The 11,429-nt window shown below is 40.3% G+C and overlaps 1 protein-coding gene across 2 annotated transcripts; it reads left to right on the top strand.

The window, feature by feature from the left end:
* Positions 1-798: 798 nt before the first annotated feature.
* LOC125539251 lies at positions 799-4,102 on the top strand. Of its 2 annotated transcripts, none has more exons than XM_048702663.1 (7): positions 799-1,479; positions 1,540-1,575; positions 1,699-1,791; positions 1,873-1,940; positions 2,016-2,523; positions 3,029-3,305; positions 3,382-4,102. In XM_048702663.1, the coding sequence occupies exons 4-7, from the start codon at positions 1,903-1,905 to the stop codon at positions 3,807-3,809; spliced, it is 1,251 nt and encodes a 416-aa protein (XP_048558620.1). In that variant the 5' UTR covers positions 799-1,479; positions 1,540-1,575; positions 1,699-1,791; positions 1,873-1,902; the 3' UTR covers positions 3,810-4,102. The 2 variants fall into 2 exon arrangements, with proteins under 2 accessions (XP_048558620.1, XP_048558619.1); XM_048702662.1 differs by having other exon boundaries at positions 1,693-1,791.
* The last annotated feature ends 7,327 nt before the right edge of the window (positions 4,103-11,429 follow it).

The following is an 11,429-nucleotide window of genomic DNA, read 5'->3' as shown; positions in this document are numbered from 1 at the left end:
TGTTAACAAGACTTGGTCAACCTTGTTAGTGGATTCCTTTTGATGAGCATGAGATGGATGAATTTAGAAAACACAACTCTCTGTACCCTCCTTTTACTTTCTGTTATTTATATTAAATAAAGAAAAAAATAGTATTTTCTGTCTGTTTTCTAAATTATCCTTGCAATAAAAAATACCCCGAAAATAAAAGTTCTCCAAATGCCGTGAAAATGAAATATGATTTTTTCCAGAATATTTAAGGATTTTAGGCACTAAGAACACAACAAGGGGAGCAGCCACGTGCCCACGAGGGTGGAGGGCGCGCCCCTTGCCTCGTGGACCCCACGTGGGTCCCCTCCACTTATACTTACACCCACACACTTCGTCTTGCTCCAGAAAAATCACTAGCCAGCTCAAACCCGATTCTTGCTCATCTTGCTGCCATTTTCGATCTCCTTACTCAAAAGCTCCATTCACAAAACTGATTTGAGGGATTGTTCTTCGGTATGTGACTCCTCCAATGGTCCAATTAGTTTTTGTTCTAGTGCCTTATTCATTGCAAAATTTTGCTGCTTAGGTGACCCTGTTCTTGAGCTTGCATGTCAAATTTATGTGGTCAAAAGTAGTTTTAATGCATGATATAGCCTCTAGGCACTTGTAGGAGTAGTTGCTATCAATTTTGTTGAGTTTGGTTCACTTTTATTTTTAAGTTACTAAAAAATTTAGAAATTTTTCAGAGGAAGAAATATGTTTAGGAAAATGTACCAAGGTGGTTCCTCAAGGAAGCAAGGCCCAAGGCCCGCAATACGTGAGCTGGACAATGAACTACCAAGAGATGCTCAAGTGCGGCCTTGTGAATGGTCGTTAGAGGACTTCATGGTTCAGGCAGGAATTAAGGAGGAATTTGAAGCATATGTGCGTAACGCTGATCTTGAGAGCTTCGTGGCAGATAAGTGCCCTCAGTACTACTACCTAACTGATTCATTTGTGAGAAGGTTTAAATTTACATCATCACGCAATTCTCAAACTGTCCTATTTGATCTTTACTATTTGTTCATTGCTGGATATCTTGGAGTATTTTGCCTTTAAGCCGTCGCCCCAGTTTAATGTGCGAGTACACAGGGGACTCAAAAGATCCTCGATGGCACACTGAAATTCAGTTAACGGACGTTGAAATCACTGAAGCTGTTAAAAAGATACTGAATGAATCGGTGGCTGTCTGCAGCAAAACAGGGCTAAGTCCCTTCTGCGTTTTGAATAAATCGCCAGCTATAAGAATTTGCCTAACTCCTGTTTGTACCTGATATTCTTGACTTTTTCTTATAACCTTTGTCAATCTTTTAACAGGGTGACGTCCCATTTTGGAAGAAGAAACCTTAGGATAAACCGGCCAAGACCCCTCGTCCCAAGACAAAGGTCGTCAAAAAACCTGCTAAGAAGAAAACAACTGAATCCACCGGGCTGAACCTCGACGAGGATCTTTATAATCTGGACTCATAGGTAGAACTTGATTCTCTTGGTTCATTTTTCATACACCTCATTGACAATGACCCTTATCAGGAGGACGCTGAAGCTAGCCGGGATGAAGATGTAGAGGTAATTATTCTTTCCTTCGGTTCAGATCCTCAACCAAAACAGAAAAACCGTCAAGCAAACTGGAAAGTAAAATTTTCACACCCTCTAGCTTATCTGGATCCCAACTTTCTTTTGAAGAAATAGCAGCATGAATCTCGCCGCACAACCCGGCACAGTGGCCATGTAGCTACTTCAGTCGGTTTACCGAACACTCCAACCCGGAAACGTCGATCGGAGGTCTCATATATTTCTGATACTCCTTATCCCAAGGTGGGTTATTTCAGGCAACCTCTTAATCCGTCTGATTCAAACTATCAGGGAACACCTCATTCATCATCCAGCGAGTCAATGGCCACACAACTCCCTCCTCTCAAGACTGTTCCTGGGTGAACACTTTAAACTTAACTCTTTGACGCTTTATACTTGTTTGTTATACTAACCTTTATATCTTTTCCTTTCAGAGCCAAGGCCAGGCCTAGCAAAAAGGCCAAATTGAATAAACCAACTGATGATAAACCGACTGATGATAATCCGGTTGATGATAACCCGGAACAGATCCCAGAACAATTTGAGCCTAATGTTGACGCTATACATGATGATCCGCCACCAGAACATCATGAAAGCTTTGCTGAACCGATGGAAGAGGATCCCACCGGCCATGCTACTGACCCGCCAAGCCCGGCTAAAGCTGCAGACAAGCCGCCAAGCCCAGCCAAAGCAGCTAATGACCAATCGGATGATGTCATTGTCACCAGCGTCGGCCACACCACCCCTGGCAATCCTATCGCTTTATCAACGCATAGTGCCAAGGAAGAGTTTTCTGCTATGGATAAGGGCAAGTGGAAAATGGATTTATCCAGCTATGCCCACCTCAACGCCCAAGAGATTCATTCTGGCTTCTTAAATCGCCTGTATACAAGCCGCGACTATGAAGCCGGTTTAGTGGGCCTTATGATGGAGCGATATGAGGTAAACACTGTTAACTCTTCATAATTGTTTCTCTTGTGTCCAATTTCTAATATCAACTCCAGCAGCCCCCAGGGCCGGTTTATGATATCATCATGAACCGGGACTTTGTAATGCTTCAACTTTTGCCTGCGTAGTCCCCAAGGGCCGGTTTATCGTTTCAGGATGAACTGGGACTTTAAAGTATGAATCTTGCAATTTTTGCTTGTGTAGCCCCCAGGGATCGGTTTATACCTTTAGGATGAATCGGTACCTTTTTGTCGTGAAGCTTCCAAAACTCTTGACACCATCTTTGTAAACCGATTGATGAAGAAAAATCCATAATTTTGACTTGAGAAAATATACATTAGCCCCCAAGTGCCAAGTGTATAAGTTGTTATGTGCTTGGGACTTGAAAATGTTAGTTGATAAAAGCCATACGCATTAGCCCCCAAGTGCCAAGTGTATAACCTGTTATATGCCTGGGACTTCAAATATGCATTACTAACTCATTACATGTTGCTTGCAGGCCGATCTAAGCCAAAAAGTATCTCAAATCACCGACCTTCAGGAAAATATCAAGTCCCAACAGGCAGAAATTTCCAAGGCTAAAGAAGAGCTGACTGGCGCTTTAACAGCCATGGAACAACTGAAAGAAGGCTTTAAAGGCGAACGGGCAGGATGGGACGCTGAAAAAGCAACTCTGCTAAAGCGGGCGGAGGACGCTGGAACAACTCTTAAACCGGTAGCAGAAGAATTGACTGGCTTGAAGCAGCAAATCAATGCCATGACCACTGCTGTGTTTGGTAAGTACCCTTATGATAAGCTTCAACATGTATTATCCCATAAACTGTCGGTTTATCAATATGTTCAATGATGCAGGATCTCGCATTACCCACCTGGGCTCTGATATGCAGAAGAAGTTGAAGGCTGCCTATACTCTTATAGAGCAGTTATATACCGGCGCACAACGGATCATTTGCACTGCCGCTCATAACAAACCACCCCCAAACCTGATCAAGGAAACGTTAGAAAAGTTGTCAATGCTGCCTGCCCAGTTGGACGAGTTAAAAAGATCAGCTGCAAGGGTGGGTGCTCTGACTGCGCTAATCCGGGCTAATGCCTGGATACCAGATCTTGACTCGGCCGATATAGGACGCAGCTATCCGAGCATAAAGGAAGATGGGTTAGAGTTTGATAATGATGATCTTCGAGCTTTGACAAAGGAAATGCGCCCATTAGCGAGCAAACTGGCCGAAGAAACAGATCTCTCTCACTATCAGCCGGTTTATGATGTTGACAACAAATGACTTGTTGCACCAACTCATGATGTGGAGAATCTTATCCCACCAATCCGTAAGCATACCTACGCTCCTGATGTTGACCCCTCCACCCTTATAAGCGACGAAGCTGTATTCAAGGCCCTAACTGGAATCGACTGGACCACCATTGATTTCCAGCCGCTGGGTGGAGAGGAGGAGGGTGAACCGGTGCAGGATGATTGATGACCCACAAGTATAGGGGATCTATCATAGTCCTTTCGATAAGTAAGAGTGTCGAACCCAACGAGGAGCAGAAGGAAATGATAAGCGGTTTCCAGCAAGGTATTCTCTGCAAGTACTAAAATAAGTGGTAACATATAGTCTTGTGATAGGATAATTTGTAACGAGCAACAAGTAACAAAAGTAAATAAAGTGCAGCAAGGTGTCCCAATCCTTTTTGTAGCAAAGGACAAGCCTGGAAAACTCTTATATAGAGAAAAGCGCTCCCGAGGACACATGGGAATATCGTCAAGCTAGTTTTCATCATGTTCATATGATTCACGTTCGGTACTTTGATAATTTGGTATGTGGGTGGACCGGTGCTTGGGTACTGTCCTTACTTGGACAAGCATCCCACTTATGATTAACCTCTATTGCAAGCATCCGCAACTACAACAAAAGTATTAAGGTAAACCTAACCATAGCATGAAACATATGGATCCAAATCAGCCCCTTACGAAGCAATGCATAAACTAGGGTTTAAGCTTCTGTCACTCTAGCAACCCATCATCTACTTATTACTTCCCAATGCCTTCCTCTAGGCCCAAATAATGGTGAAGTGTTATGTAGTCGATGTTCACATAACACCACTAGAGGGGAGACAACATACATCTCATCAAAATATCGAACGAATACCAAATTCACATGACTACTAATAGAAAGACTTCTCCCATGTCCTCAGGAACAAATGTAACTACTCACAAAGCATAATCATGTTCATAATCAGAGGGGTATTAATATGCATATAGGATCTGAACATATGATCTTCCACTAAATAAACCAACTAGCATCAACTACAAGGAGTAATTAACACTACTAGCAACCTACTAGTACCAATCCCGGACTTGGAGACAAGAATTGGATACAAGAGATGAACTAGGGTTTTGAGAGGAGATGGTGCTGGTGAAGATGTTGATGGAGATTGCCCTCTCCCAATGAGAGGAGCGTTGGTGATGACGATGGCGATGATTTCCCCCTCCTGAAGGGAAGTTTCCCTGGCAGGACAGCTCTGTCGGAGCCCTAGATTGGAGTTTCATCCGAGGAGATGGCTTATGATTATTTCCTCATCGAAAGACTCCATATAGCAGAAGATGGCCATCGGAGGGCCACACGAGGTAGGGGGCGCGCCCAGGGGGGTTGGGCGCGCCCCCACCCTCGTGGGCAGGGTGTGGCCCCCCTGGTGAACTTCTTGCGCTCAGTATTTTTTATATATTCTGAAAACGTCTTCCGTGAAGTTTCAGGACTTTTGGAGCTGTGCAGAATAGGTCTCTAATATTTGCTCCTTTTCCAGCCCAGAATCCCAGCTGCCGGCATTCTCCCTCTTTATGTAAACCTTGTAAAATAAGATAGAATAGGCATAAGTATTGTGACATAATGTGTAATAACAACCCATAATGCAATAAATATCGATATAAAAGCATGATGCAAAATGGACGTATCAACTCCCCCAAGCTTAGACCTCACTTGTCCTCAAGCGAAAGCCGAAATCGAAAAATATGTCCACATGTTTAGAGATAGAGGTGTCGATAAAAGTAAAATATGGACATGAGGGCATCATGATCATTCTTAGAACAGCAACTTACATAATTCTTGTCATATGATTTCTTATGCTAGAGTAATAATTCAATCACAATTTCAAGTATGAATCGTAAACTTCATTGAAAACTAACAAACTATAATCTCAGTCATTGGAGCAATTGCAATTTAGCAGAACATAGGAAAGAGTCAATATATAAGAGCTTTTCAGCAATTCCACATACTCAACTATCATATAGTCTTTCACAATTGCTGACACTCACACAATACTTATGGGTATGGAGTTTTAATCGGACACAGAGAGAGATAGGGGCTTATAGTTTTGCCTCCCAACGTTTTACCTCAAGCGTAATGTCAACAATAATAGTTCATGAAAACTCACATCCAATTAGCCATATATACCGGGATCTTTCCAACATACTGTGCTTGCCAAAGGATAAAATGTAAAAAGGAAGGGTGAAGATCACCATGACTCTTATGCAAGGTAGGAGGTAAAAGTAAAAGATAGGCCCTTCGCAGAGGGAAGCAGAGGTTGTCATGCGCTTTTATGGTTGGATGCACGAAATCTTAATGCGAAAGAACGTCACTTTATGTTGCCACTTGTGATATGGACCTTTATTATGCAGTCTGTCGCTTTTATTTCTTCCATATCACACGATCGTATAAAGCTTATTTACTCCCACACTAATAAGTCATACATATTTAGAGAGCAATTTTTATTGCTTGCACCGGTGACAACTTACTTGGAGGATCTTACTCAATCCATAGGTAGGTATGGTGGACTCTCATGGCAAAACTGGTTTAAGGGTATTTGGAAGCAGAAGTAGTATCTCTACTTGGTGCGATGAATTTGGCTAGCATGAGGGGGAAAGGCAAGCTCAACCATGTTGGATGATCCACGAAATATAATTTATCTCATATGTAAGAAAACATAACCCATTACGTTGTCTTCCTTGTTCAACGTCAACTCTTTAGCATGTCATATTTTAATGAGTGCTCACAATCATAAAAGATGTCCAAGATAGTATATTTATATGTGAAGACCTCTCTTTCTTTATTACTTCCTATTAATTGCAACAATGACCAAAACTATGTTTGTCAAGTCTCAACAACTTTTATTCATCATACTTTTTCTATGTGAGCTCATTACTCTCCATAAGATCCATATGATCTCTTTGTTTCCTTTTTTATTTATTTCTCTTTTCTTTTATTCACTTAGGATCATGGCAAAATAATCAAGCCCTTGACTCAACACTAATCTTTATTATATAGCTCACGGACTCGATTACATAGAGGGATCATAAAGCAAAACTCAAAACTAGATCATGCCATAAACTTTATTCTACTAGATCAAGATATTACCAAAAGGATCAAACTAAGAAAAACAGTAAAGATAAAAGTGATGGTGATACGATACCGGGGCACTCCCCCAAGCTTGGCAGTTGCCAAGGGGAGTGCCCATACCAGATACTCAATTCTTCTTTGTTGGTGGAGAAGGTGATGGTTTTGTTGATGGCATAGGATTCTTCCTTAATTTATGCTTGAGGACAGAGTTTTGGTCCCTTAGGTCATCGATCTCCCTCCAGGCTCAGTATCTTTTTGCATAGTTCCTGCTTGTTTTCCTGCAAGAGGCGAAAAGGGATAAACTCGATCTTAGGTTTATTTACTCTATCCGGGAGGCTTGACTTTTTGAACTCCACATGGATGTCCCCAGGTTGAGGTAATGGGATTTCATCTTCTTCTGAGCTCGTCTCCTCCCTTCCCTTGGCTTCATAGTCCTCTTCTTCTTCCGTAGTCCAACCACAATGCTCCACATCCCCATAGACCTTAGGATCTGCAAGGTAATCATCCACATAGCTTTCTCCTTCCAAATCCTGGGACGACATGTTGCTCTAATCTGTAGCAGGACAACTCGAAACAAAAACAGAGAATATTTGCGTGATACAGGAGTCAAAACCTTCGGGAGATTATATAATGAATTTTTACCGACCAAAATACGTGTCGTGCAAGAAAATAGAGTCCGGAAAGCGCACGAGGTGCCCACGAGGTAGGGGGGCGCGCCCAATAGGGTAGGGCGCGCCCTCCACCCTCGTGGAGGCCTCGTGTCCTTCCTGGACTGCTTCTTATTTTTCTATTTCCTAAATATTCCAAAACGGAGAAATATTGCCTTAAAAACTATTTTGGAGTCGGTTTACTTACCGTACCACATACCTATTCCTTTTCGGAGTCTAAAACGTTCCGGAAAGTGTCCCTTATGTATTCCTCCGGGGTTACGGTTTCAATAACATTGGTTTCAACATTTATGGGATTACCTGAGATATAATGTTCGATTCTTTGACCGTTCACCACCTTCGGATTTGTGCCTTCGAAGTTGTTGATTTTTATGGCACCGGAATGATAGACCTCCTCGATAACGTAAGGACCTTCCCATTTAGAGAGAAGTTTTCCTGCAAAAAATCTTAAATGAGAGTTGTATAGCAATACATAATCACCTACATTAAACTCACGCTTTTGTATCCTTTTATCATGCCATCTTTTAACTTTTTCTTTAAACAACTTGGCATTTTTGTAGGCTTGGGTTCTCCATTCATCGAGTGAGCTAATATCAAATAACCTCTTCTCACTGGCAAGTTTAAAATCATAATTGAGCTCTTTAATAGCCCAATATGCCTTGTGTTCTAGTTCGAGAGGTAAGTGACATGCTTTTCCATAAACCATTTTATAGGGAGACATACCCATAGGATTTTTATATGCAGTTCTATAGGCCCATAATGCATCATCAAGTTTCTTGGACCAATTCTTTCTAGACCTATTGACAGTCTTTTGCAAAATTAATTTGAGCTCTCTATTACTCAATTCTACTTGACCACTAGACTGAGGGTGATAAGGAGATGCAATTCTATGATTAACATCATACTTAGCAAGCATTTTACAGAAAGCACCATGAATAAAATGTGAACCACCATCAGTCATTAAATATCTAGGGACTCCAAATCTTGGAAAAATAACTTCTTTAAGCATTTTAATAGAAGTGTTATGATCAACACTACTAGTTGGAATAGCTTCTACCCACTTAGTAACGTAATTAACAGCAACTAAAATATGTGTATAACTATTAGAGGCAGGAAAATGTCCCATATAGTCAAAGCCCCAAACATCAAATGGTTCAATAACGAGTGAATAGTTCATAGGCATTTCTTGACGTCTACTAATATTACCAATTCTTTGACATTCATCACAAGATAAGACAAACTTACGAGCATCTTTGAAGAGAGTAGGCCAATAAAAACCAGATTGCAATACCTTATGTGCAGTTCTATCTCTAGCATGGTGTCCTCCATAAGCTTCAGAGTGACACTTGTGTAGGATCTGTTCCTGTTCATGCTCAGGTACACAACGTCTAATAACACCATCTACTCCTTCTTTATAAAGATATGGGACATCCCAAAAGTAATGTCTCAAATCATAGAAGAACTTTTTCTTTTGTTGGTATGTGAAACTAGGTGGTATGAATTTGGCAACAATGTAATTAGCATAATCAGCATACCATGGAGCAGTATGAGAAGCATTTATGACATTTAATTGCTCATCAGGAAAGCTATCATCAATAGGTAGTGGGTCATCAAGCATATTTTCTAACCTAGACAAGTTGTTTGCAACGGGATTCTCAGCTCCCTTTCTATAAACAATATGTAAATCAAATTCTTGTAGCAAGAGAACCCATCTAATAAGTCTAGGTTTAGCATCTTTCTTTTCCATAAGATATTTAATAGCAGCATGATCAGTGTGAATAGTTACTTTAGAATCAGCAATATAAGGTCTGAACTTATCACAAGCAAATACAACTGCTAAGAATTCTTTTTCAGTAGTAGCATAATTTCTTTGAGCATTGTCTAGGGTTTTACTAGCATATTTAATAACGTTTAATTTCTTATCAACTCTTTGCCCTAGAACATCACCTACAACACAATCACTAGCATCACACATAATTTCAAAAGGTAGATTCCAATCAGGTGGCTGAACAATAGGTGCAGAGATCAATGCTTTCTTAAGTATTTCAAATGCTTCTACACAATCATCATCAAAGACAAATGGTATATCTTTTTGTAATAAATTAGTCAGAGGCCGAGAAATCTTTGAGAAGTCCTTAATGAACCTCCTATAAAATCCGGCGTGACCAAGGAAACTTCTTATACCTTTGATGTCCTTGGGGCATGGCATCTTTTCAATAGCATCAACCTTGGCTTTATCAACTTCAATACCTCTTTCAAAAACTTTATGCCCCAAGACAATACCTTCATTAACCATAAAGTGGCACTTTTCCCAATTCAAGACAAGATTAGTTTCTTCACATCTCTGCAAAACTCGATCAAGGTTGCTCAAGCAATCATCAAAAGAAGATCCATAGACGGAGAAATCGTCCATGAAAACCTCACAACTCTTTTCACAAAAGTCAGAGAATATAGCCATCACGCATCTTTGAAAGGTAGCAGGTGCATTACATATACCAAAAGGCATAGGTCTATAAGCAAAAGTACCAAAAGGGCAAGTAAAAGTAGTCTTTGATTGATCCTTGGCTGACACAGGTATTTGAGAGAAACCAGAATAGCCATCTAGAAAGAAAAAATGTGTATGTTTGGATAATCTTCCTAGCATTTGATCGATAAAAGGTAAGGGGTAATGATCCTTTTTAGTGGCCTTATTTAATTTGCAGAAATCAATTACCATCCTATAACCTGTAATAATTCTTTGAGGAATCAATTCATCTTTATTATTAGGAACGACAGTAATACCTCCCTTCTTAGGGACACAATGGACAGGACTTACCCACTGACTATCAGCAACGGAATAGATTATACCTGCCTCAAGGAGCTTTAGTATTTCCTTTCTTACCACTTCTTTCATTTTAGGATTCAGCTGTCGTTGATGATCACGAACTGGTTTAGCATCTTCTTCCAAATATATTTTATGTTGACATAGAGTGGGACTAATGCCCTTAAGATCATCAAGAGTATACCCAATAGCAGCACGGTTCTTCTTCAGAGTTTTCAATAATCTCTCTTCCTCATGATCTGAAAGGTTAGCACTAATAATAACAGGATATATCTTTTTCTCATCAAGATAAGCATATTTAAGAGTATTAGGCAACAGTTTAAGCTCAAACACGGGATCACCCTTGGGTGGAGGAAGATCCCCTAGGATTTCAACAGGCAAATTGTGTTTCAGAATAGGTTCCTGTTTAAAGAATACTTCATCTATTTCCCTTCTTTCATTCATAAACATATCATTTTCATGGTCTAGCAAATATTGCTCTAAAGGATCACTAGGAGGTATGGCAATAGAAGCAAGACCAATAATTTCATCCTTACTAGGTAATTCTTCTTCATGGTGTTGTCTACTAAATTTAGAGAAATTAAATGCATGAGACATATCATCTAAACCGACAGTAACAACATCCTTTTTGCAATCTATCTTAGCATTAACCGTGTTTAAGAAGGGTCTACCAAATATAATGGGACAAAAACTATCTTGTGGGGAACCAAGAACAAGAAAATCAGCAGGATATTTAGTTTTCCCTCACAATACTTCAACATCTCTAACAATTCCCATTGGTGAAATAGTATCTCAATTGGCAAGTTTAATTGTGACATCAATATCTTCTATCTCAGCAGGTGCAATATCATGCATAATTTCTTTGTATAAGTCGTAAGGTATTGCACTAGCACTAGCACCCATATCACATAAGCCATGATAACAATGATCTCCTATTTTAACAGAAATAACAGGCATGCCTACCACAGGTCTGTTTTTATCTTTTGCACAAGGTTTAACAATTCTAGCAGTCTCATCAAG

This window comes from Triticum urartu, chromosome 2, assembly GCF_003073215.2.
Source record: "Triticum urartu cultivar G1812 chromosome 2, Tu2.1, whole genome shotgun sequence".
NCBI lineage: Eukaryota > Viridiplantae > Streptophyta > Magnoliopsida > Poales > Poaceae > Triticum > Triticum urartu.
Note: the sequence above shows the minus strand (reverse complement) of the source record. Positions and strands in the feature narration are given on the sequence as shown.